Source organism: Canis lupus, chromosome 30 (assembly GCF_011100685.1).
Source record: "Canis lupus familiaris isolate Mischka breed German Shepherd chromosome 30, alternate assembly UU_Cfam_GSD_1.0, whole genome shotgun sequence".
In the NCBI taxonomy this organism is placed as follows: Eukaryota; Metazoa; Chordata; class Mammalia; order Carnivora; family Canidae; genus Canis; species Canis lupus.
In genome coordinates, this window is record NC_049251.1 from 36,084,361 (window position 1) to 36,106,322 (window position 21,962).

The 21,962-nt window shown below is 40.4% G+C and overlaps 2 protein-coding genes across 3 annotated transcripts in view; one reads left to right on the forward strand and one right to left on the reverse strand.

The window, feature by feature from the left end:
* Positions 1–3,586, reverse strand: part of MYO9A (myosin IXA) — a 262,747-nt gene extending 259,161 nt beyond the window's left edge. The window contains 1 exon segment of the mRNA XM_038580865.1: positions 3,465–3,586. The gene's annotated coding sequence lies outside the window, so the exon portion shown is untranslated.
* A 455-nt stretch (positions 3,587–4,041) lies between these two features.
* SENP8 (SUMO peptidase family member, NEDD8 specific) lies at positions 4,042–19,990 on the forward strand. Of its 2 annotated transcripts, none has more exons than XM_038580876.1 (2): positions 4,042–4,230; positions 18,236–19,990. In XM_038580876.1, the coding sequence occupies exon 2, from the start codon at positions 18,272–18,274 to the stop codon at positions 18,908–18,910; it is 639 nt and encodes a 212-aa protein (XP_038436804.1). In that variant the 5' UTR covers positions 4,042–4,230; positions 18,236–18,271; the 3' UTR covers positions 18,911–19,990. The 2 variants fall into 2 exon arrangements, with proteins under 2 accessions (XP_038436804.1, XP_038436805.1); XM_038580877.1 differs by lacking the exon at positions 4,042–4,230 and adding an exon at positions 4,718–4,833.
* The last annotated feature ends 1,972 nt before the right edge of the window (positions 19,991–21,962 follow it).

Genomic DNA, 21,962 nt, shown 5'->3' on the forward strand with positions numbered 1-21,962 from the left:
CTCTCTCTCTCTGTGACTATCATAAATAAATAAAAATTAAAAAAAAAAAAAAAAAGAGAAACCTGTATCCAAGTGGAGATGTCCATTAGCAGTGATTCACAAGAGCCTGGAGTAAAGGTGAGAGATCTATACAACAGCTCTAGACTTAGGAATACATAAAGTCGATGTTAGATTTTAAAACATGACCCAGGGATGCCTAGGTGGCTCAGAGGTGGAGTGTCTGCCTTTAGCCCACGGCATGATCTCGGAATCCCAGGATCAAGTCCCACACTGGGCTCCGCGTAGGGAGCCTGCTTCTCCCTCTGCCTGTGTCTCTGCCTCTCTCTGTGTGTCTCTCATGAATAAAATAAAATTTAAAAAATAAAAAACAAATAAAACATGACCCGAAATTTTTTGACTAATATTTATTTTATTTTAAACTAAGTTAATACAACTTAAAAAAAAAAAACAATGCAAATTAAGAAACTTAATATTCTTGGCAATCATATTTTCAAACATCCTGCACTTATCCACAAACACTGAAGACTGAACAAAGTTCTACAATAGTAAAATCCAAATGATTAGAAAATATGGGTTTATAGTACTAATTTTTACTGAGGTTTTACTTTTAAAAAAATTTTTTATGTTTATTCCCTTTCCTTCATAAAACTATATACCACTAACATTACCTAAGGGAAAAACTTAAATCACATGTTAGAGAGTGAACCTCACTACTGATACTTAAACTATATTACGATTTTTTAAAGAATTTACTCACTTCATTTACTAGTTTTAGACATTCAACTCTACCTACACTGTAAATGTTGGATTTCTGTCCTGTGATCTTTTCTCCTCTCACTTATACCTTTTGACCCGAAAATCTATTACTACCATCCCAGAGGTTAAAGAACTTAAGCCACAAATCCAGCTGCCTCCTGGCCATCAAGATCTGACAGAAGCATAATCACCCAAATCCAACTTCACAAATTAAATTCTTCTTTCTTGACAAAACTAAAAATAAAAATCCCATTCCTCCCTCATATCAATTTCCACTTCAGTGAAAGGCACAAGCTAGAAACCTAAGTCTTCTATGAACCTTCTCCCTAATCCCAAATCCAACAAAATCACCAAGTCCCAAATCCAGACCCACTATCATCATTTGCCTGATATTCCTGCCCCTAAAGGGTCTTCAACTACCCTTTAATCTGCCGTCCTCGATACAGCCACAGTGACCTTTTAAAAAAAGGAAATCTGATCATTTCAGTTCCTACTTTATACCTTTCAATAACTTATTTAATATTATAATCACCATCAAAGCTAGTCACTCCATGGAAACTCAGAGGTTCACTGAGAACTTTAGTTATATCCTTTTTTGTAAGGTCCGTACAAAAGAGTCAGGAAATTTAAAATCCTGATAATTACTTAAGACATACTATAACAGCTAATACAGGGACGCCCGGGTGGCTCAGCGGTCAAGTGTCTGCCTTCAGCTCAGGGCGTGATCCCGGGGTCCTTGGATAGAGTCCCACATCGGGCTCCCTGCATGAAGCCTGCCTCTCCCTCAGCCTGTGTCTCTGCCTCTCTCTCTCTCTCTGTCTCTCTCTCTCTCATGAATAAATAAAAATCTTTAAAAAAAATAAAAATAAAAATAAAATCTAAAAAAAAAAGAGCTAAGATACTTCAAAGAAAAGCATATAGCATTGTTTGTGAAAGCAAAGAATAAAAATAACCTCAAGATCATAAAAAGAGACTACTACCCAGTCCATAAACAAAGCATTTCCATATGTACTGTTGTTGTATGATCTCTAGAATCTATTATTAAGTTGGGGCGGGCGGGTGGGGGGGAGCTACAGAGTGCACAGTTTACAAGTATTAGTGGTGCACTTTAAGGATATAAACATATTTAAGAATGTAGAGGTTCGTAAATGCTAAGAGATATCACAGGAAGGATATTCCCCACATAAAGATGGAAATAGAGGTTGCTCATCAAGAGTGAAAAATGGGTGGTTGGAGGATATGGGGGAAAGACCAACTTTTTACTGCATACCCTTTTAACCCTCTCAACTTTCGTACTGCGTCTAGTGATCACCTATAATTTCAGTATGATGTTCTCCCTCCTCAGCTTCGCACATACAAAATAAAAATTTTACAAGTGCTCATTATAAAAATATCAGTGTGTGTGTGTGTATGCATACATATATATACACACACACACACACACACACACACTTCATCCCTACACCAACGTGAAAACCAGGTACTTGATCATTTAGTGCAGCACATTTCCCTCTTGGCAACTCAGGAGTTCAACTTCCCACAAACAGAAATCCTATTAGTCCACTGCTGCTGAGACACACGCCTGTTGGTAGCGAGACCCGGCAAAACACCGCCGGATAACTGGACCTGCTCCTTAGAAAAAGCAAGACAGCGACAGCGACAGCGACAGCAGCAGCAGCAGCAGCAGCAACAACTTATTACTAAGCTAACATTAAAAACCTTCCAAGATTTAGGAAAGCGAAACTTATTTTTCCAGCAAATTCAAAACCAACACGTTAAAAAAACAAACAAACAACAACAACAACAACAACAAAAAATTCCCTGGTATCATTCAAAAAAATAGATGGATAAATTAAATTAAATAAATAAATAAATAAATAAATAAATAAATAAATAAATAAATAAATAAATAAATAAATAAATCCAAAATGTGTAGAAATCCACAGGGAGGCGAAGTAAACGATGTTACGTGGGGACACGGTCACCTCCCTCAGGGTGAGGGGACCCAAGGCCTGGGGAGGTCCCTACGTGTCCCAGCCCCGCGGGGGGGACGGGGTGAGAAGCGGGCGGTGTGACCTTCCAGCAGCGCGCACAGCCTCCGCCCCGGGCTGCCCTCCCTCCTCAGCCGCCACACTGGACCCACCAGCCCCGCGCGTGTCGGTGGGTCCCCGGGAGCCCCACTGAGGAAGAAGGCACCAGATCAAGCCCACGTCCCCTTCAGGATGTCACGGCAAACCCTCGCGACCAAAGAGAAGAGAAAGAGAAGAGGGTCCGCCCCAGGGAAGGGCCGGGGGGGCGGCGGCGGCGGCGGCGGCGGCGGGGCTGAGGGCAGCACCGCGCGCGCCGCCCGAAGGCCGCGGCGGTGGGCAGGGCGCACGCGGGGCGACCCCGAGCGGAAGGTCCGCAGCCGGGGGGCGCTCGGGGTCGGCCGACGGGAGGCCCCAGCGGAGCCCCGAGCGGCTCCGAGGGGCGTCCGAGGGGCTGCGCCGGGGCGGGCAGGGGGGCCCCGCGGGCCGGCACGGGGTCTGGCCAATCCCGACACGAGGGGTGGGGTCTCCCCGGGACCCGCTCGCGGGGCGTCTCCGCTGGGGCGGGGCGGGGCGGCCCCGCAGGAGCGCAGGAGCGCAGGAGCCCAGGAGCGACTCCGAGACGTGGGCTGGGCCGGGCCGGGCCGGGCAGGGCCGCGGGGCGGCCGGGGCGGGTCTTACCTCGGGCTCCGCCGCGGTGGCCGCCACGGCCCCCTCCTCTTCGCCAGGAGCCGCCCCCGCCCGCGGCCGCGAGGTCAGGCCGCCCGCGACGGCGGAGGCTCGAGCCGCCGAGGGTCGCCGCGTTCCGGAGGGTGGGCCCAGCAGCCTCAGGGGCCGGGACGGCAGCCGCCGCGCATCCCCCGCCCTGTCAGAGAGACTCCGCCCGGCCCGGGCAGGCGCATCCCCCGCGCACCCCGCCCGGAGAGCACGCGTCGGGCCGCCGCCGCCTCAGCCGCCGCCGCCGCCTCAGCCGCCTCAGCCGCCTCAGCCGCCGCCTCTCTCAGTCCTTGCGGCGCTCGGCTGCCACCGCCAACCGCCGCCGCGTCCCCGGTCCGCTCGGGCCCGCGCGCCCCCGACCCCGCGCACGCGGCCCCGCCCCGCGCGACTCGGCTGCAGACGAGCAGGCGCGCGCGCACTCACCTCCCACGCCCCCTCCCGCCCGCCCGAGCCGGCCGCCTGCCGGCCCGGCCCCCGCACGTGACGCCGCCGGAGGGGGCCGCAGGCGCCTGCGCGGCCACGCCCCGTCCGTCCGCCCCGGGCGGCCCCGCCCACACGTCTCTTCCTCACCTTACGGCAGAGCTCGGAACCGCGCCTCAGATTCTCCCTCCACTGGAGAGGAATGTCGCAAGGTCGGGGTAGAAAACTCAGGGTTTGCGACTGTAGCTCTCGCTTTCCGGCCAGCACCGAGGTGCCTGAAGGCTGGTTGGGGTGGTGAGGCCCGAGGCAGGTAAGAAGCCGCCTCCCCTCTTCGGTCGGGTCGGCGGTCTGTCCCAGCAGGGAGCCGCTTCCCGGCCCGCCCCCCGCCCTCCGGGGACTTAGCGCTCCGTGTCCCCTTCCCCACTGGTGGCGCTGGGCTCTCCACCCCGCCCCCTTTAGCCCCCGCCCCTTCGCGCCCGCCCTCCCCCTCGCGTTTCCCCGCCCCCCGACCTCCGTTTCCTAGTCTCGCTTTTCCATTCATTCCTCTCGGGCTTCTCCGAGTGCCCGCTGGTGCTTTAGGCTCCTGGAAGTCAGGAGCAAATCAAACAGTTTCAGCTCCCTGAAGTGCTGTGTCAGCGTGGGAGACGTTGGGAGAGTCCGCAGTAGTAATAAAGTAAATATATAACCAAAAAAAATAAAATAAAATAAGCGTAGGACCCTCTGAACATCCAAGAGGGGCTCCTGATTGGGTGGAAGGACCGGGAGAAACCCTCCCCAGGTGACCGTTGAGTCAGTCCTAACGGGTTAAAAGGCGAGGGTAGTGGTGAGCAGCAGCCGGTCGAGAAAGGGGAGAGGAGATGGAAGCAGAGAGAATGACGAGTGCAGAAGCATATGACAGTATTGGAGTGAGAAGGTAGAATACGAGTGACAAGGTAGAGTACCAGTGACAAGGTAGAGTAGGAATGAAAAGATAGAGTACGAGTGAAAAGTTGGAGTAGGAGTGAGAAAGTAGAGTAGGATTGGAAAGGTAGAGTAGGAGTGAAAAGGTAGAGTACGAGTGAAAAGTTGGAGTAGGAGTGAGAAAGAGTAGGATTGAAAAGGTAGAGTACGAGTGAAAAGATAGAGTACCAGTGAAAAGATAGAGTACCAGTGAAAAGGTAGAGTAGGATTGACGAGTTAGAGTACTAGTGAAAAGGTAGAGTAGGAGTGAAAAGGTAGAGTAGGATTGAAAAGGTAGAGTACGAGTGAAAAGATAGAGTACCAGTGAAAAGGTAGAGTAGGATTGACAAGTTAGAGTACTAGTGAAAAGGTAGAGTACGAGTGAAAAGGTAGAGTAGGAGTGAAAAGTTAGAGTACCAGTGAAAAGTTGGAGTAGGAGTGAGAAAGAGTAGGATTGAAAAGGTAGAGTACGAGTGAAAAGGTAGAGTAGGAGTGAAAAGATAGAGTACCAGTGAAAAGATAGAGTACCAGTGAAAAGGTAGAGTAGGATTGACGAGTTAGAGTACTAGTGAAAAGGTAGAGTAGGAGTGAAAAGGTAGAGTAGGAGTGAAAAGGTAGAGTACGAGTGAAAAGGTAGAGTAGGAGTGAGAAGTTAGAGTACCAGTGAAAAGTTGGAGTAGGAGTGAGAAAGAGTAGGATTGAAAAGATAGAGTACGAGTGAAAAGGTAGAGTAGGAGTGAAAAGATAGAGTACCAGTGAAAAGATAGAGTACCAGTGAAAAGGTAGAGTAGGATTGACGAGTTAGAGTACTAGTGAAAAGGTAGAGTAGGAGTGAAAAGGTAGAGTAGGAGTGAAAAGGTAGAGTACGAGTGAAAAGGTAGAGTAGGAGTGAGAAGGTAGAGTACCAGTGAAAAGATAGAGTACCAGTGAAAAGGTAGAGTAGGATTGACGAGTTAGAGTACTAGTGAAAAGGTAGAGTAGGAGTGAAAAGGTAGAGTAGGAGTGAAAAGGTAGAGTAGGAGTGAAAAGGTAGAGTAGGAGTGAAAAGTTGGAGTAGGAGTGAGAAAGAGTAGGATTGAAAAGGTAGAGTACGAGTGAAAAGATAGAGTACCAGTGAAAAGGTAGAGTACGAGTGAAAAGGTAGAGTAGGAGTGAGAAGGTAGAGTACCAGTGAAAAGATAGAGTACCAGTGAAAAGATAGAGTACCAGTGAAAAGGTAGAGTAGGATTGACGAGTTAGAGTACTAGTGAAAAGGTAGAGTAGGAGTGAAAAGGTAGAGTAGGATTGAAAAGGTAGAGTACGAGTGAAAAGATAGAGTACCAGTGAAAAGGTAGAGTAGGAGTGAGAAGGTAGAGTAGGATTGAAAAGGTAGAATACGAGTGAGAAGGTAAAGTAGGATATAGTTGGTCAAGGCCACAGGCATAGATTACCCTTTAAAGAAGCATCATTTTTGAGGATGAGTGAGGAGGGGCGAGGATGTGGGCCGAGAGAATGTTCTCTTTAAAGATGGGGAGCCTGGGGATCCCTGGGTGGCTCAACGGTTTAGTGCCGCCTTCAGCCCAGGGCGTGACCCTGGAGACCTGGGATCGAGTCCCGCGTCGGGCTCCCTGCATGGAGCCTGCTTCTCCCTCTGCCTGTGTCTCTACCTCTCTCTCACTCTCACTCTGTATGTGTGTGTGTGTGTGTGTGTCTCATTAATACATAAATAAAATATTTAAAAATAAATAAAGATAGGGAGACTTGGGCGTAAAAGTGTACGATGGAACCCAGAGGTGGACAATTCGTGGACGAAGGAGACTAATTTATAGCATCAAGCGCACTCGTGGAACTCCACCTTGTGTGCCTGTTAGGATAACCTGAGAAGTTGGTTTGGGGTTTCTTAAAAAATAAAACCAGTGCTGCTGCTCCAGTTAAACAAATTCGGGGGTTAGAGCCCAGGCATCAGTATTTTTTAAAGCTCCTGAGATGCGCTGTGGTTTGAGAACATCTAGAGGAAAGGATGGGAGGGAGAGAAGGAAGGATGAAAAGAAGGCAGGGAGGGAGGAAGGGAAGTTGGTGACCTTGTCTCTAACATTAAGATGAGAGTCATTCGATGAGAGAGTTGGGGATGGAATGAGAAGCTTGAGCAGAGTGATGGAAGTGTTGGATAACTGCTCTGGGAAATGGGAAAGGCGTCATTTCTGCCTTTGCCTTCAGCAGGTGCCATCCCTCAATCTTAATGATGTCCACCTCAGGGCTCTCCTTCCCTTTCCCCAGCATCCACAGCTAGAGATCCGACCTTTAGTGCTCAATCAAGGGCAACTTTATTTCTGTCCCCAAAAAGAGCCAAGTCAATTTGAGATTCAAAGACTTAATTTTACTCCCCCTAGTATACAGTGCCTTGCCAATTGAGAATCTGTCTTTGTTACTCAGAAATCATTTAAGTTAGGAATGAGATATAAAAACAGTTAAGATACAGCCCTGTTAAGATCTCAAACTAGTAGGGAAAACAGACCTTTTAAAAGAACAATTCACTTGGCAGGCAGAGAGGTCTCTATAAGGCAAAGCCAAAGCCAGTGCATGGCTACTGTCTATTAACTAGGGCTAATCCAGAAACCTGTCTATCTGCCTCCAGATAAGAGAGAGTTACTGTTGTGTGGTATGACTAGGGCTTAATATGGAGAGTAGGGGTGGGGCAGAGATAAAGATGATAAAGTGGGTGTGAACAGATTATGAGGAGCTTTGAATTCCATGCTAAAGTGTTTAGATTATCTACTATAAGCAATTAATAGGTCTTAAAAAAAAAAAAAGATGAAAATAAAATAACCTTTTTTTTTTTCCCCACCATAAACTTCTTTGGCAGCCTGGACAGTGGACCCTATCTCAGAATGTTTTTAAATGCATAAAAAAAATACATAGAAACAAAATCAATTTATTTAAAGTTTTAAAATATTAAAACAAGTGTTTGATGTAGTTATATGTGTGCTTTATGTATTAAATTACATCTGGCAGTAGGTCTAATTATGTGATTTCAAAATACTGATGAGTGTGAATTATATTTTGAGATACCTGTACAACTTCAGTAGTGACATGAAAATGTCATATTTCTATTGGTGACAAAAACATAGGGACTGCTAATAGTACTGTGGATTATTGCCTATACTTACTGAAGAAATGCTGAATTTCAGCTAGAGAGTATTAAAAATCAAGATGCAGTTTTTCACTGTCCAAGTTTGTGGCACTTTTCATTCTAGCCACATCCTGGCCCGTGGACCCTAGATTTATAAAAAGCTGACTATGGTTTTGAGCAAGAGCATGACAGATCAGATGTGTGTTTCAGAAGGTCCTGGAAGAGTGTTTACTTCCCAGCCTCCGTGGGAGTAGGTAACTGGCTATTTGATTCTCCTCTTGTACCATAAGGGTAGCAGTCAGTACTGTCACCTAATAATTTGGGCCTGCAGGAGTACTGAGTGTGTGATTATATATGTAGCAGCAGTACTAGAAAATACATTGGAAAAGATACATTGGGGCTCTTTTTGCGGAAATCATTGGATGCCAGGGTGTGATTTGTACCTAATTTGGTAGATAAAGGAGAGATGATAAAATTTTGGGAGTAGAATAATGTAACTAGAGTTCTGTTTGAAAAATTAGTCTACCAGTAATGTGTAGATGAGATTGTCAAAGAGAAGGTAGGAATGAAGAATCTGGACCAATAAATAATTAAAATTTTTTTAACTAAATTTTACTATAAAGTGATCTCTAAAGCATCTGCTAAGTTACTTTTTCCTCAGTATGACTGAGTGGTCTGAAAAAAACATAGATTGGACTAAATCACACACCTTTCAACAGAGATGTGCACACCAGTATGGCAGTCAGTTAGCAGTTTACATGGTCTAGAGGCTAACCCATTCTTTTATATTATAAGTGATAAAGTTAGTATTTCTCATAGGCAATGGCTTTACCACATATATAGGTTCCCAGGTGCTGCTAAGGCCTTCCTTGGTTAAATTCCATCTACACCTGTAAGTCCTATATTTCAACTTCTTAAGGTCAAGATTGCTCTCTCCTTGTCAATCCCTTAAACCTCTTGGAAGAGTAAAATGCATTAGCAAAAAGGAAGTCCTAAAAGCCCAGATAACCCATCTCTTTAGAAACTGATCAGTACCAGACTATGCAAAAGTTACTGTCCAGATTGCAGCAAGTCCCCAACTTGTGTGCATTTTTAAACATATTCAAAAAACTATGGGGTGCAAGTATTACCCAAATAAGTAATGTAAACTTAACTTTCAGAATCAATTTATCTGAGAGACTACCTTCTTCAGCATGACTAGACTATATTGATTTTGTCCATCTTTAGGAGACCATTTGGGTAGTGATATGGTTCAGTACAGACTGAGAATAAAATTTATATATAGAGGTTGAGTTTCATCTGTCTCCTTTTTAAGGGAATGGGGAGATGGGTCTATCTGCAGCAAGAATACTTGTCATTTATAAAGCTTTTTAAGAATCTTTAGTACTTAAAAAAAATTTCTGAAATTTCCTTTCTTTGGCTTCTGATTAAATGGCTATCCCTTCCCCACCTTCATGTGTTATAAAAGCACTAGAACACCATCCTCATACTGAAAAATATTGTCCCAATCACAATTATTATTTTTGAGCATCTAAATTATAGGTTTAAAAACTCGAGGCAAAAAAAAAAAAAAAAAAAAAAACAACTGGAGGCCTCTTCCCTTATGGCCAATGAATAAAAATACTCAAGAGTAGTGTGGTAGATTCAGTTCCTTCAAAACAATAGCTTGGGGATTTCTGGCCTTGGTTGGCTCTGATTTTCTCACTAGTATTTGTTGTAGCAACTTGGCACTTTACGTTAGCAGCTAAAATAAATAACTTGCTGGAAATGTTTAGCCCTACTTAATAATATATAATTCAAATTTGGTCAGATAACTCACAAATATTTGTGTTAATTAACATTTAAAGACAAATTGCTAAGACAGAACGTTTTATATGTATAATTGGGTCGCTTCAGATCCTGTTTTCCTAAGAACGCAATACAGTAAAACATAAATGCATTATTTCTTTTATTCATTCATTAAATATATATTGAGCCCCTACTATATGCCAAGCATGTTTTTGAAACCCATTAATTAAGAGTTTATAATAACAACTTACCTCTTATGAAAAAGTGATTTACCAGGCTTTGAAATGTATAGGACAAATAAGATTAAAAGATAATAAGTTTTTCATGCTCTTTCAAACTGTGTTTGCATATAACTACTGAACACAGTGGTTATTTTATGAAATCAGGCAGATTATAACTTTATTTTGATCACACTTTATTAGCTTTAATTTGTTAATGCATATGATGAAATAAAAATCTGTCCATTCCTTTATAAATACTATCTTACTCAGACCTCTCCTTAAACCTATTGGCCTCCACACACACACTTTCTTTACAACCTCAGGCATTTCAAATTTTGCAGTTGTATAAAGTCATTTCTCAGAAAATTCTGAGCAAAACACAGCTTAAGGAAAGACTGGTGTTTATATCAGGTTTATAGTAGGGAAAAAGATTGGTATAATTACAAATGGAACCTTTGAGTTAAAAATGGTAGATTGAGAATAAAATTATATTCATGGTCAATGACACCTTAGCCATTGATAGCCATACCTAGTAATAGCAGTAAATAGAGAATTTTGGTTCTAGAAGAAATCCCAAAAAGTCACCTGATTTAGCTCCCTGACCCAAGGCAGGACCAAATGGAATTTGTGGCATAGAGTTAACAAGCGTCATCATCATACCAAGCGCTTTTTCTACTTTGAGAGCTGAATTCCTCTACTTGTAAAATATTGATGTCAGAGGAATATTATTCAAATTTATAAATAATTTATAAAATTGAGAAATCTTCCTATGTTTATAACAATTTTGTGTTTCAAAATGTATTTTACTTCTGTATCTTGTTCAGGAAAAACATTTGTTAAAGTTTCTCCAGTTTGTCAAGCACTAAAGAAAACAGGGATGATTAAAATCTGATAATCTCTGCCCTCAAGAGGGATATATAAATCTTGATGGTAATTTTTACATTCCACTTTATACAAATCTTTAGATGGTTTAGGCTAGCATTAAAAGGAAACGTTTAATAGGGGAAAATTGAAACCAAAAAAAAAAAGTTTGAACTTCCTTCCTGAAAATATTTCTGCTTATGCTGCCATGAAAAGCACATTTGGTCTTGGATTTGATTCCTTTTGTGAAATCACAAATGGAATCATACATTAGAAGTTGGACATAATCTAATTTTAGTAAACAGATTAATTTTACATCTTTGTGTTTGAAAGTTTATAGGAGAAAGATTAGACTTTCTCTGGTTTTTTTTTTCCAAAGGACAGAAGTAAGACCACTGAGTTGAAGAAACAGGCATATTTTAGGTCAGTGTAAGAGTGGGAGGTGCACATCTTTTTTTTTTTTTTTTCCTGAATGGAAATAGCTGTATTTACTGGTTATGTGCTCATTATAAAAAGAGAGTGAAAAAATAAAAGTGTTAAAAGGTAGAAGGAAAAAATTTAAGTATTAATTATCTTTTAAAACAATATTTAAACTGAATGGCTATCATTCTTGATTATTTTTGTGTATATTTTTCTGGTACAAATTTTTATATAAACTTCCTTTTCGTAGCATATCATGAACGTCTATGTCAATAAATTTGTATCTACAACTTTACTGTTTAATGGCTGACAATATCTCATTGTTTGGAAACTTGTTATTTAAATTTACCAGTCCTCTTTTGAACTTTCAGATTGTTTCTTTTTTTTTTTCAGTTATAAACATTCCAGTGATGAATATTCTTGTTAAATTTTGTATACATCCTTAATGTTTCCCTGAAGATAAATTTCTGAAAGTGTAATACCTACATGTAGACATTTCTTAAGAATTGGAATGTAATGGTAAATTACCCTTCAAAAAGCTTGCATTTGTTTATACTGCTCTAAACAATGAGAATGCGTATCTTCCCATGGTCTCACAGCAATGCTAGTTATTATCAATTTTCCTCATCTTTGCTGATTCGATAGGTAAAAAATGAAATCTTGATTTAACTTGATTTCCTTTGATTACTAGTAAAGTGTTGAGTAACTTTTTATGTGTTTATTAGGCCAGTCACATAAGTGTATTAAGCCCCACTTCCTTCTAATATTTTTGTTTTCTTTCTTAACATTTAAATTTTGTTCCACCTGAAGTATAATTTGATATAAGATATGAGTTAGGGGCAGCCTGGGTGGCTCAGCGGTTTAGCCCCGCCTTCAGTCCGGGCCTGAGCCTGGAGACCCAGGATCAAGTCCTGAGTCCGGCTCCCTGCATGGAGCCTGCTTCTCTCTCTGCCTGTGTCTCTGCCTCTCTGTTTCTGTGTCTCTCATGAATAAATAAATAAAATATTAAAAATATGTATATGAGTTAGAGCTCTAACTGCCTTCTTTTATCAAATGTTTAACAGTTTGTCCCAATACCATTTATTAAATAATTCAGCAAGCATATCCCAAACTTCTCTGCATAGATGATAAGGTGTCAATAGATACTCTGTTTAACAAAAAAAAAAAAAAAAAAAAGTGTCTCATGGTAAAATGAGTTTGGGAAAAAATCAGAACAAGAAAAATTACACTTCTTTATTGCAGAACGTCTAGCCTCTAACATGCTTGTATGCCTATGACTCTCTAATAAGGAGTTTTAGTATGCAGCATTTCCCTAACTTAACCATATAACCTTATTTTTTTCTTTCAAGAAATACCTCTGAGGGGATCCCTGGGTGGCTCAGCGGTTTAGCGCCTGCCTTTGGCCCAGGGCGTGATCCTGGAGTCCCGGGATCGAGTCCCACGTCGGGCTCCCAGCATGGAGCCTGCTTCTCCCTCCTCCTGTGTCTCTGCCTCTCTCTCTCTCTCTCTCTCTCTCTCTCTCTCTATGTCTATCATAAATAAATAAATAAATAAATAAATCTTTTTTAAAAAAAAAAGAAATACTTCTGAAATCTGTGGAACTGTGCTGTCCAAAATAGTAGCGAATAGCCACATGTAGATATTTAAATTTAAGTTTAAATTAATTAAAATTAAATATTCAGTTCTACCATCACACTAGCCACATTTCAAGTGCTCAGTAGCTACATGTGGCAGATAACTACTGTATTGGACTTTGCCAGTAAGGAACATTTCCATAATCACCAAAAGTACTATTAGCACTCCTTTAGAACATAGTTCATTGGAACTAACATCCAACCTACTGTTTTTTTCCTAATGAACCAGCAGCTTCTTCCCTTACTTATAGCAGCAGGTAATCAGGTTGGCTCCTATTGAATTGTAAATTTTCTCTTTAAGGTAGTTTTTATTACCTTCTATGGAATTACCTTATTTTTTATAACAAATACTCAAGTAATGTACATTTTAAGGATTTTAATATTAATATGAAAAAGTAGTCTCCTTTTGTTAAAATTAAGCCTTTGTTTAGGAAGTGTTCTATACTGTGATTTCAGTATTAGCTTCATTTAGCTACAGAAGTTGGAAGATACATAAACTGTAATTGCAGGGCGTGTGTATACTGACAACACATTAACATCATTGCTACACTCTGAGGTTTAGAGAACAATTTTCTCTGGAGTTAGCATTCACTCTTTTGCCAAAGGTAGAGCACAGAGTCATGCACTTGCTAGATCTGTCCTTTATGATTTTGTGGCTTTATAAAAAAGATAACATGCTTTATTTTCAAGAAATTTCTAAGTCTCATTATACCACCCCAAATAATAGGGAGTAGGGAAGAAACTCCTTTTGAGAACCTGTTGTATGTCAGATGATATGTTGAGTGTTTTCACTCATGTTTTTATTTGGTGTAACAACCCTGTAAGGCAGGTGTTTTTATTACCTCATTTTACAAATGAGGAAAATGAGGCCTAGCAAAAGAATAAATAGCTTGGCCAGAGTCACATAGATAGTAAGTGGCAAAATCAGAGCCTGGACTTTTCAAAGCCTCCTAACCCCAAAACCTAGAAATATATAATTTGTAGGACTTTACAAACAAGACTGTGAGGAGCTTATTGTCTCCCTAGGTTCCAATCTTCCTTACCATCCACCAAGACCAAGTACATAGGTCTTATGTCTGAAGGAATTTATTATTAACAGAGGAGAACAGACAAAACACAAAACCAAAGCAGAACTGGGAATGTTACAGACAACACAAACATCTTAAGAGGCCTTATTTATCTTGTTTTCCCTAATCTGTATGTTCTGACTCCTTTTTGTTTCAGTCATCTGACAAACATCCTGTACCTTAGCTATGCCAAATACAGTGCTTACTATATAGAAAGGAAATATCCCTAGGATGGTTCTAGATGGTTCTTGGTTCTTTTGATAGGTCCCTTTCTGTCTCCGTTTTCTCTACCCCATTGATAATGGGATCTTCATCCCTGAGTCACCCCAACTAAAACCCATAGACCATTTCCTAATTCTTCTCTATCTGCTGCTCTCTGATCACTTACCTACTGAATCTCAGTCTAAAGTACCTTTTCCTCCTTGCCTCCCCATTTCTACTACCATTTCCCCAGATTTAGGTCATTTCTTCCTATACCTTTACTTTCAATAAAAACCTACTTGATCTCTTCTTCCAATTTCTCTCCCTACCAATTAATCCTATACACCCTGGTTGAATTAGTAAACTTCCTAAAGCACCAGCCTTGCCATAACAGCTTCCCTTTGCCTCAGTATAAATTCCAAGCTCTTTCACCTGGACTTCAGTCTGTTGCCATTTAGCTTCTAATAATCATCTTCTGTTTTTTTTTGTTTTTTTTTTTTTTTTTATTTTTATTCATGATAGGCACACAGTGAGAGAGAGAGAGGCAGAGACACAGGCAGAGAGAGAAGCAGGCTCCATGCACCGGGAGCCTGATGTGGGATTCGATCCCGGATCTCCAGGATCGCGCCCTGGGCCAAAGGCAGGCGCCAAACCGCTGCGCCACCCAGGGATCCCTAATAATCATCTTCTAACCCTCACCTGTACCCTTATTCTTTATTCTAGCCAGACTGGACCTCCCTTCTAAAGGCATTTCCCTTCCTTTCTCTCACCATTTTTTTTTTTTTTAAGATTTTATTTATTTATTTGACAGCACACAAGCAGGGGGAGCAGTGGCAGTGAGAGGGAAAAACAGGCTCCCCACTGAGCAGGGAGCCAGACACGGGGCTCCATCCCAGGACCCTGTGATCTATGACCCAAGCCAAAGGCAGATGCCCAACAGCCTGAGCCACCCAGGTGCCGCTGGAAATACTACTTTATATCTTTTAAAATTTTAGTTAATGATGTTTCTTCATTTTATATTGACAAATACTCTATGATAAAGGTGATGACTTCTCACTTTACAGAAGAGAATACTGAGGCCTAAAGAAATTAAGTGGCTTATCTATGATTACATGGCCAGTGAGTAACAGAACTGAGTCTAGAATTCAAATCTTCAAGGATGCCTGGGTAGCTTAGTAGTTGAGCATCTGCCTTTGGCTCAGGTCGTGATCCTGGGGTCCTGGTATCGAGTCCCACATTGGGCTCCCTGCATGGAGCCTGCTTCTCCCTCTGCCTGTGTCTCTGCCTCTCCCTGTGTCTCTCATGAATAAATAAATAAAAGCTTTTAAAAAATAATAAAATAAATAATACTCAAGTCTTCAGATGTGAAGTTTAGAGTTTTTCTTGGCTAACGGTGGTTTGGCCAAAGGCTAGTTTAGTTTCATTTGCTTTAGAATTGGTGGAGTTAAACCATTGCAATCATGCAATCATTCCATCCATGGAATAGAGCTAGATCCTTGATCGACCCATTGTCTGTGTTTTGGGTATTTTCAAAATCAAACAAAGCACTAAAACTTTTCTGAAGGAAATACTGGCTACTTCGGTCACTCCCTCCAAGATAGGGACCTCCTGTCTGTAGTTGGGTTGGCTGTTAAGATGTGGGTCTGATTTCAGCTGACAGCATAGAGAGTAGGTCTCCCAAGTATTTGCCAGGAAGTACAATCTGGCACTCGCCATTATGTAGTATTCGTTAAAAACATGGGGGAGAGATTGAGGGAGACTTGCCTGATGCACAAGCACTTCCCTTTTCATATTCATTTACTCTTAAGTGAGATCAGCAAGCTGAGTAGCCTCCATAGACTTGGCTTTTACCAGATTGCTGTTTACTCATTTACCATCAGGCTAGATGTGAGGGATCATTATTAAAAACAATCCTCTGGGGATCCCTGGGTGGCGCAGCGGTTTGGCGCCTGCCTTTGGCCCAGGGCGCGATCCTGGAGACCCGGGATCGAATCCCACATCGGACTCCCGGTGCATGGAGCCTGCTTCTCGCTCTGCTTCTCTCTCTGTCTCTCTCTCTCTCTCTCTGTGACTATCATGAATAAATAAATAAAATCTTTAAAAAAAAAAAAATAAAAAATAAAAAAAAATAAAAAAAAATAAAAACAATCCTCTGAAACGGCTTCATCTATTATAAAAATATGTGGGACATTATTCATTATGATATACTGTGTCTTTTATGAAAATTTCTTTAAAGAAAACTGTCTAACCTTAATACAAAGAATGCTTTTACCTTTCCTGAGCAGTCACTTTGTTTTTACCTTATGGACATTGTGAATGTTTAACTTAACGCTCTCTGGTTAGCTGCCAAAAAGCTTACAGCCAAATCTGTGGCCCACCCATAGCAAATGTGCTCTATGCCTCGTTAACTTTGTTCCTGGCCCTTGTTTATGTCTCTGCTGAAGTTATTCTCTCTTCTTAAGAAAATCTTAACTCATGCCATCTTTTTTATATATCTATGTTAATATGTATATTTTTTTCTCATCAACAGTCTTACATTGTTTCTGAAGTAGTTCAGATTTACAATATACTGTATGCACATAAAACCATCTTTGGTGCTTCTTAGTTACCTCATTTACTTTAGGCTTTTTTTCTTGAGGGGTATATTTATTTTTTGTATAGGTTTTGCAGGGTTTTGAGTATAGGAAAATGGTTGTGCCACAAAATTTTATTATTTTACTAGTGTAATCAAGTGGTAGTTTACTTGGTCTAATGGCCAGAATTGATTAAATTGATTATTCTAGCCCAGTCTTTCATAGAAATGGTATTATTCTTACAATATGCTTTGTTTTCTACTCTCTACCTGCATGTGACTGTTTATTGCTTTGAGATTTTTAGTGATGTTGTAATGCTGTCAGGTAATGAATAGCTGTTAACTCTCTAAGGCTCAAATATGTTACCTTTCACATTTACCAGACTTCTTTTCTTTGTTATAAGCACCTTACCTTGGGTGGTCATGAGTGTATTAATCTTACTATATAATTTATCTTGTTCTCTAAATTAATCATGCTTTTGTTTGGACAAGATAATATGAATAGATATTCGTTTCCAAACCTCATTTGCTTTCATTGGTATGGAGTACTATCTAAATTTTCTGATCATATTACTAATATCAATTAATAATATAAATACTAATAGTACATCTTATTTTGTTTTAATACCTTCAAGTAAAACTAATTGGCCTTTCCTACAACTCACTGAGGCATGCAAAACAGACACATACTCTTCTTACAGAAAACAAAAGCAAGGACAAAATCATTTAAATTCTTTGATAGAACTGGGGCTACATCCAGGTCTCTTGATTCCTGTGCCTAACTACCTTTCAATTTACAAAAGATTTTCTAACTTTTATTATAAACATTCCATAGTCTTTATCTTACCACTTGAGGTTAAAAATGGGAAATGGACTAGGACATATTACATCACTCATGCTCACAACTGGGCAGAACAGGGCATGATCTTCATTTGTGTTACTCTCACAATTTTCTGTTCTCAAAATTGTGGTTCTTTTTAACTACAACTCTAATCACTGTCACTTTCTATTGTGGAATGAGGAAGCAATATTTTTATCTTATCTCTTGAAAATTAATGTTGAAATGGAAACTATTTCCTTTGTTAATGAGCAACATTTTTCTTTACAATCTTTGAAAATTCACTTTACTGTAAAATAATTTGCCACTATTATCATGCATATTCATTAAATGGCCAGATAATATGGTTAATGCTAAGAAGTTTGGTAAATGTTTGTTACAATTTTAACCAAACTCTGTATTTAAAGAGGAAATTAAAAATTCATGCTTACTGTTTTAGCATGAAAATTTTCCAAAGTTTTCATTCTAACTAATTACTAACATACAGCACATTAGTTAGGGTCTCTTGAATGTTTACTCTTAGCCAGGCATTGTTGGTGAACACTTTACAATTATATTTAATCTTTACCAAAACTCTGTAAAAGTACCTCCTATTTATTACTCACTCCCATTATACAGCCAGGTATCATATTCAACAGTAAATATTATCTTCTGCCTCTCCTCAGCTTCTGGAATTTCTGATCAGCCCTGGTCGGTACAAGATGGACCCTGTAGTCTTAAGTTACATGGACAGTCTACTGCGGCAGTCAGATGTCTCACTGTTGGATCCTCCAAGCTGGCTCAATGACCATATTATTGGATTTGCCTTTGAATACTTTGCCAATAGTCAGTTTCATGACTGCTCTGACCACGTCTGCTTCATCAGCCCCGAAGTTACCCAGTTCATCAAGTGCACTAGCAACCAAACAGAGATTGCCATGTTCCTTGAACCCCTGGACCTCCCCAACAAGAGAGTTGTATTTTTAGCCATCAATGATAATTCCAACGAGGCAGCTGGAGGAACCCATTGGAGTTTGTTGGTTTATATCCAAGACAAAAATAGCTTTTTTCATTACGATTCCCATAGCAGAAGCAACTCAGTCCATGCAAAGCAGGTAGCAGAGAAACTGGAAGCTTTCTTAGGCAGAAAAGGAGACAAACTAGCCTTTGTTGAAGAGAAAGCCCCTGCTCAACAAAACAGCTATGACTGTGGGATGTATGTGATTTGTAACACTGAGGCCTTGTGTCAGAACTTCTTTAGGCAACAGCCAGAATCACTATTGCAGCTACTCACTCCTACATACATCACAAAGAAAAGAGGAGAATGGAAAGATCTCATTGCCAGACTTGCCAAAAATTAGCTTTCAAAGTATATCTATGACTTTTGAAGTCTTCTCTTTCTGCCCATCCCCATTTATTGGATGGCTGCAGTCTCAGTGCCTGAAAGAAGATGCCTAGTAGGGGGAAGCTTAGTGTTCTTTTATTTTTCCCTGAAGAATGTCATCCTCTGCATTATCCAAATGGAAAGTTTCACTTTAACCCTAACGTGAGAGGAGTGTGCTCTGTGAAAATGTCTTGAAGTTATGCATCAAAACCTTAAAACCACGCTATCTTAACGTTTAATTAATTCCCTTTTTGTCTCCCTTATCCACATTGCCTTATTCCAAAGGAAAAGCAGCGATCTTTAAAGAAATCAAGTATATGTGAAATCTAGAGGAATGTAAGAAGAACATTACAGAAGAAGCAAAAACTTACTGCACAGCCTACAGCCTACATATTTAAAGAGATCAACTGGCTAGAAGCAGGTCAAGATCTAACCTAATTCAAGATCTAAATATTAGGAGAATCAATTACTCATTTCTGCGACGTCTCTTCCATTCACCATGCTTTCCTGGCTATCTTTGTAATCTTTGCAGATCCTTGATAAAGATGATGTTAGCCTGTCTTCCCCCATCTGATTCCTGGACTGCTTTAAGAAAAGGGGAATCTTGAGTAATTTCATTAAGATAAATGGCTGTTGGACCTTTTAATTTGCTCAGTAAATGGGTCGGCTTACTGCTCTGCATTGATAACAGCTTTTCTTAACCTCCTCTGTTAGCCACGCACACACTCCTTCCTTGTATCCAAAGTTTTGTGGTTTTAAAACTTGTAGCTGATAACTTTCCAAGGTTACCTGTATTGCTAATAAATATTACTGCTTTCTGATAGTCATAGTTTTTCCTTTCCTTTCTATCCATAATCTGGCAAAATTGTTTCCAGTTATGTCATGGTGATGTCAGGATTATTATTGTAGCTAAAACTTGCAAGCTAAAAGTTGGTTTGTTTTTGCAATTATAAAACAGAAAAAGTGACCTTTCTCAACCTTTCCACTTAATTCAAAATGCAGACGATGTTTTTTAAATACGGAACCAAGAATAAAAAGAAATGCTATCCCTCCTAAATCATTGTTGTGTTTTTTTCTGAGTTTCAAATAATTAACAACCAGATGATATGCTGGGTACACACATTAATTCTACTCCTAACAAGAATTAGATTGCAATGTATATGAGACTTGAAAACCAAAGATTAGTTTCAGCTGCGAAATTTATTTCGCCTCCCTCCCCAGCCTACCTTTGCCCCCAGCCCTCATGGCCCAAAATAACCTCACCACTCAGTAACCGCAAAGGCAGTAACTCAGTTCCTTTTCGTCAGGGAGGGAAAACACAGTGTAAGTAATACAGGTTACATAGCAGACGGAGTGAACTAGAGTTAAAACTGAAAGTCTGAGAAAGCTACAAAAAGTTTCCATTTCAAGTCAGTATGTTTTAGATACAAAAGAGACCTAATGAAAATGGGAGCAGGAAAAAGAAAAGATTAGGAACTGGCATTCAAACATAGAGGTGAAATAGGGAGGGAAGGACAGCAAGAGGAGTGACATAGATTGCTGAGGCCATGAGTGTAGATAAAGATAAGACAGCAATATCATTTCAGTAACTGTTGACTTAGGTATCTAGTCTAGATTATGAACGACTCAAATGCTCTCTGGGAATAGTCCTTCTGATAACACAAAGTATGTCTGTTTAAATGTCAGCTTGTCTCCCTCTTACAGGTCAATCCATATGAGAGCAATCTTTCCCAACTCCCTAAAAGTCACACCAGAAATAAATTATTTTTTGAACAGAACTAGTAAAATCTTATAAATAAATAATAAAGTCTAAGGTCTCCTTTTCTAAATATATAACATGGTTGGACTGTGCCATGGGTTAGTTTTCTATAAAACTTGTGAGTATGCCATTTGTGTTAGCATTATAAATGACAGGCTTGGGACCCCTGGGTGGCTCAGTGGTTGAGCCCCAGCCTTTGGCCCAGGGCGTGATCCTGGAGTCCCAAGATCGAGTCCCACATTGGGCTCCCTGCATGGAGCCAGCTTCTCTCTCTGCCTGTGCCTCTTGCCTCTCTCTCTCTCTCTCTCTCTCTCGTGTCTCTCATGAATAAACAAAATCTTTAAAAGAAAAATGACAGACTTGAAAAAGAGTTTACTTATAGTATTTCACTATGTACTATAACAGCCATAAGCTGTGCTCTTGCTTGACCATACACCATTGATAATATGTGATACAAAATTGGGAAAAGCTCTTTTGTGGTACTGTGCTTCCTTTTCTCTTAGAGTCAGAAGAATCCAGTCTGCAAAACTCAGCTTCAGAACATTCAAAAGGAAAGCAGGTTTCTCAGAATTGGATTAAGCAATTACTATACTGAACTTCCCTGCTTTCAAACACCCTGATGTATTGCTCCATTTGTAGATTCATACTTGTCCATCCTATGCCTCATGGAATTTGGAAAGTTGTCATTTGTAAACCCAGCTATAGATGGTGATCAAAAATAAAAATAAGTGTCAGTGGGATTTTTTTTTTTTTTTTTTTTAGTATCACTGACACGTAATGTTACATTAGTTTTAGGTATACAGTGGGCTATTTAATACTGTTCAAATCCTAAGTATTTCTCCCCTTTGGCTAGATAGCTATTAAACTTCATAATCTCTAGCCCTAATCAGATCAGAATACTTTAAAAATCACATGTGGATTATATTTCTGATATGTACGTTATTATTTTTACTATAATTTTTACTATCTCCGTATTGATCATATGTTTTAATACATATTTCATTGAAAGGGCAAAGTGGAATTTCTCAGTCACATGGTTATTTTTTTCCTCCATCACTTAGAAAAGGAGAAAATACTGAAATTACATGTTGCTGTGGGAAAGAGCATGAATGTATCAATCAAATTCAAGCCCTGTGTGTTATAAATGTATAAGCCTCAGGCAGGTTTAAGATTGAGTAGCCTCATCTGCAAAATCAAAGTAGTAGTCTGTTTAAGCAGGTACTATAAGAATTAAGTATCATATGTAAAGCCTACACTAAAATAAACCTAT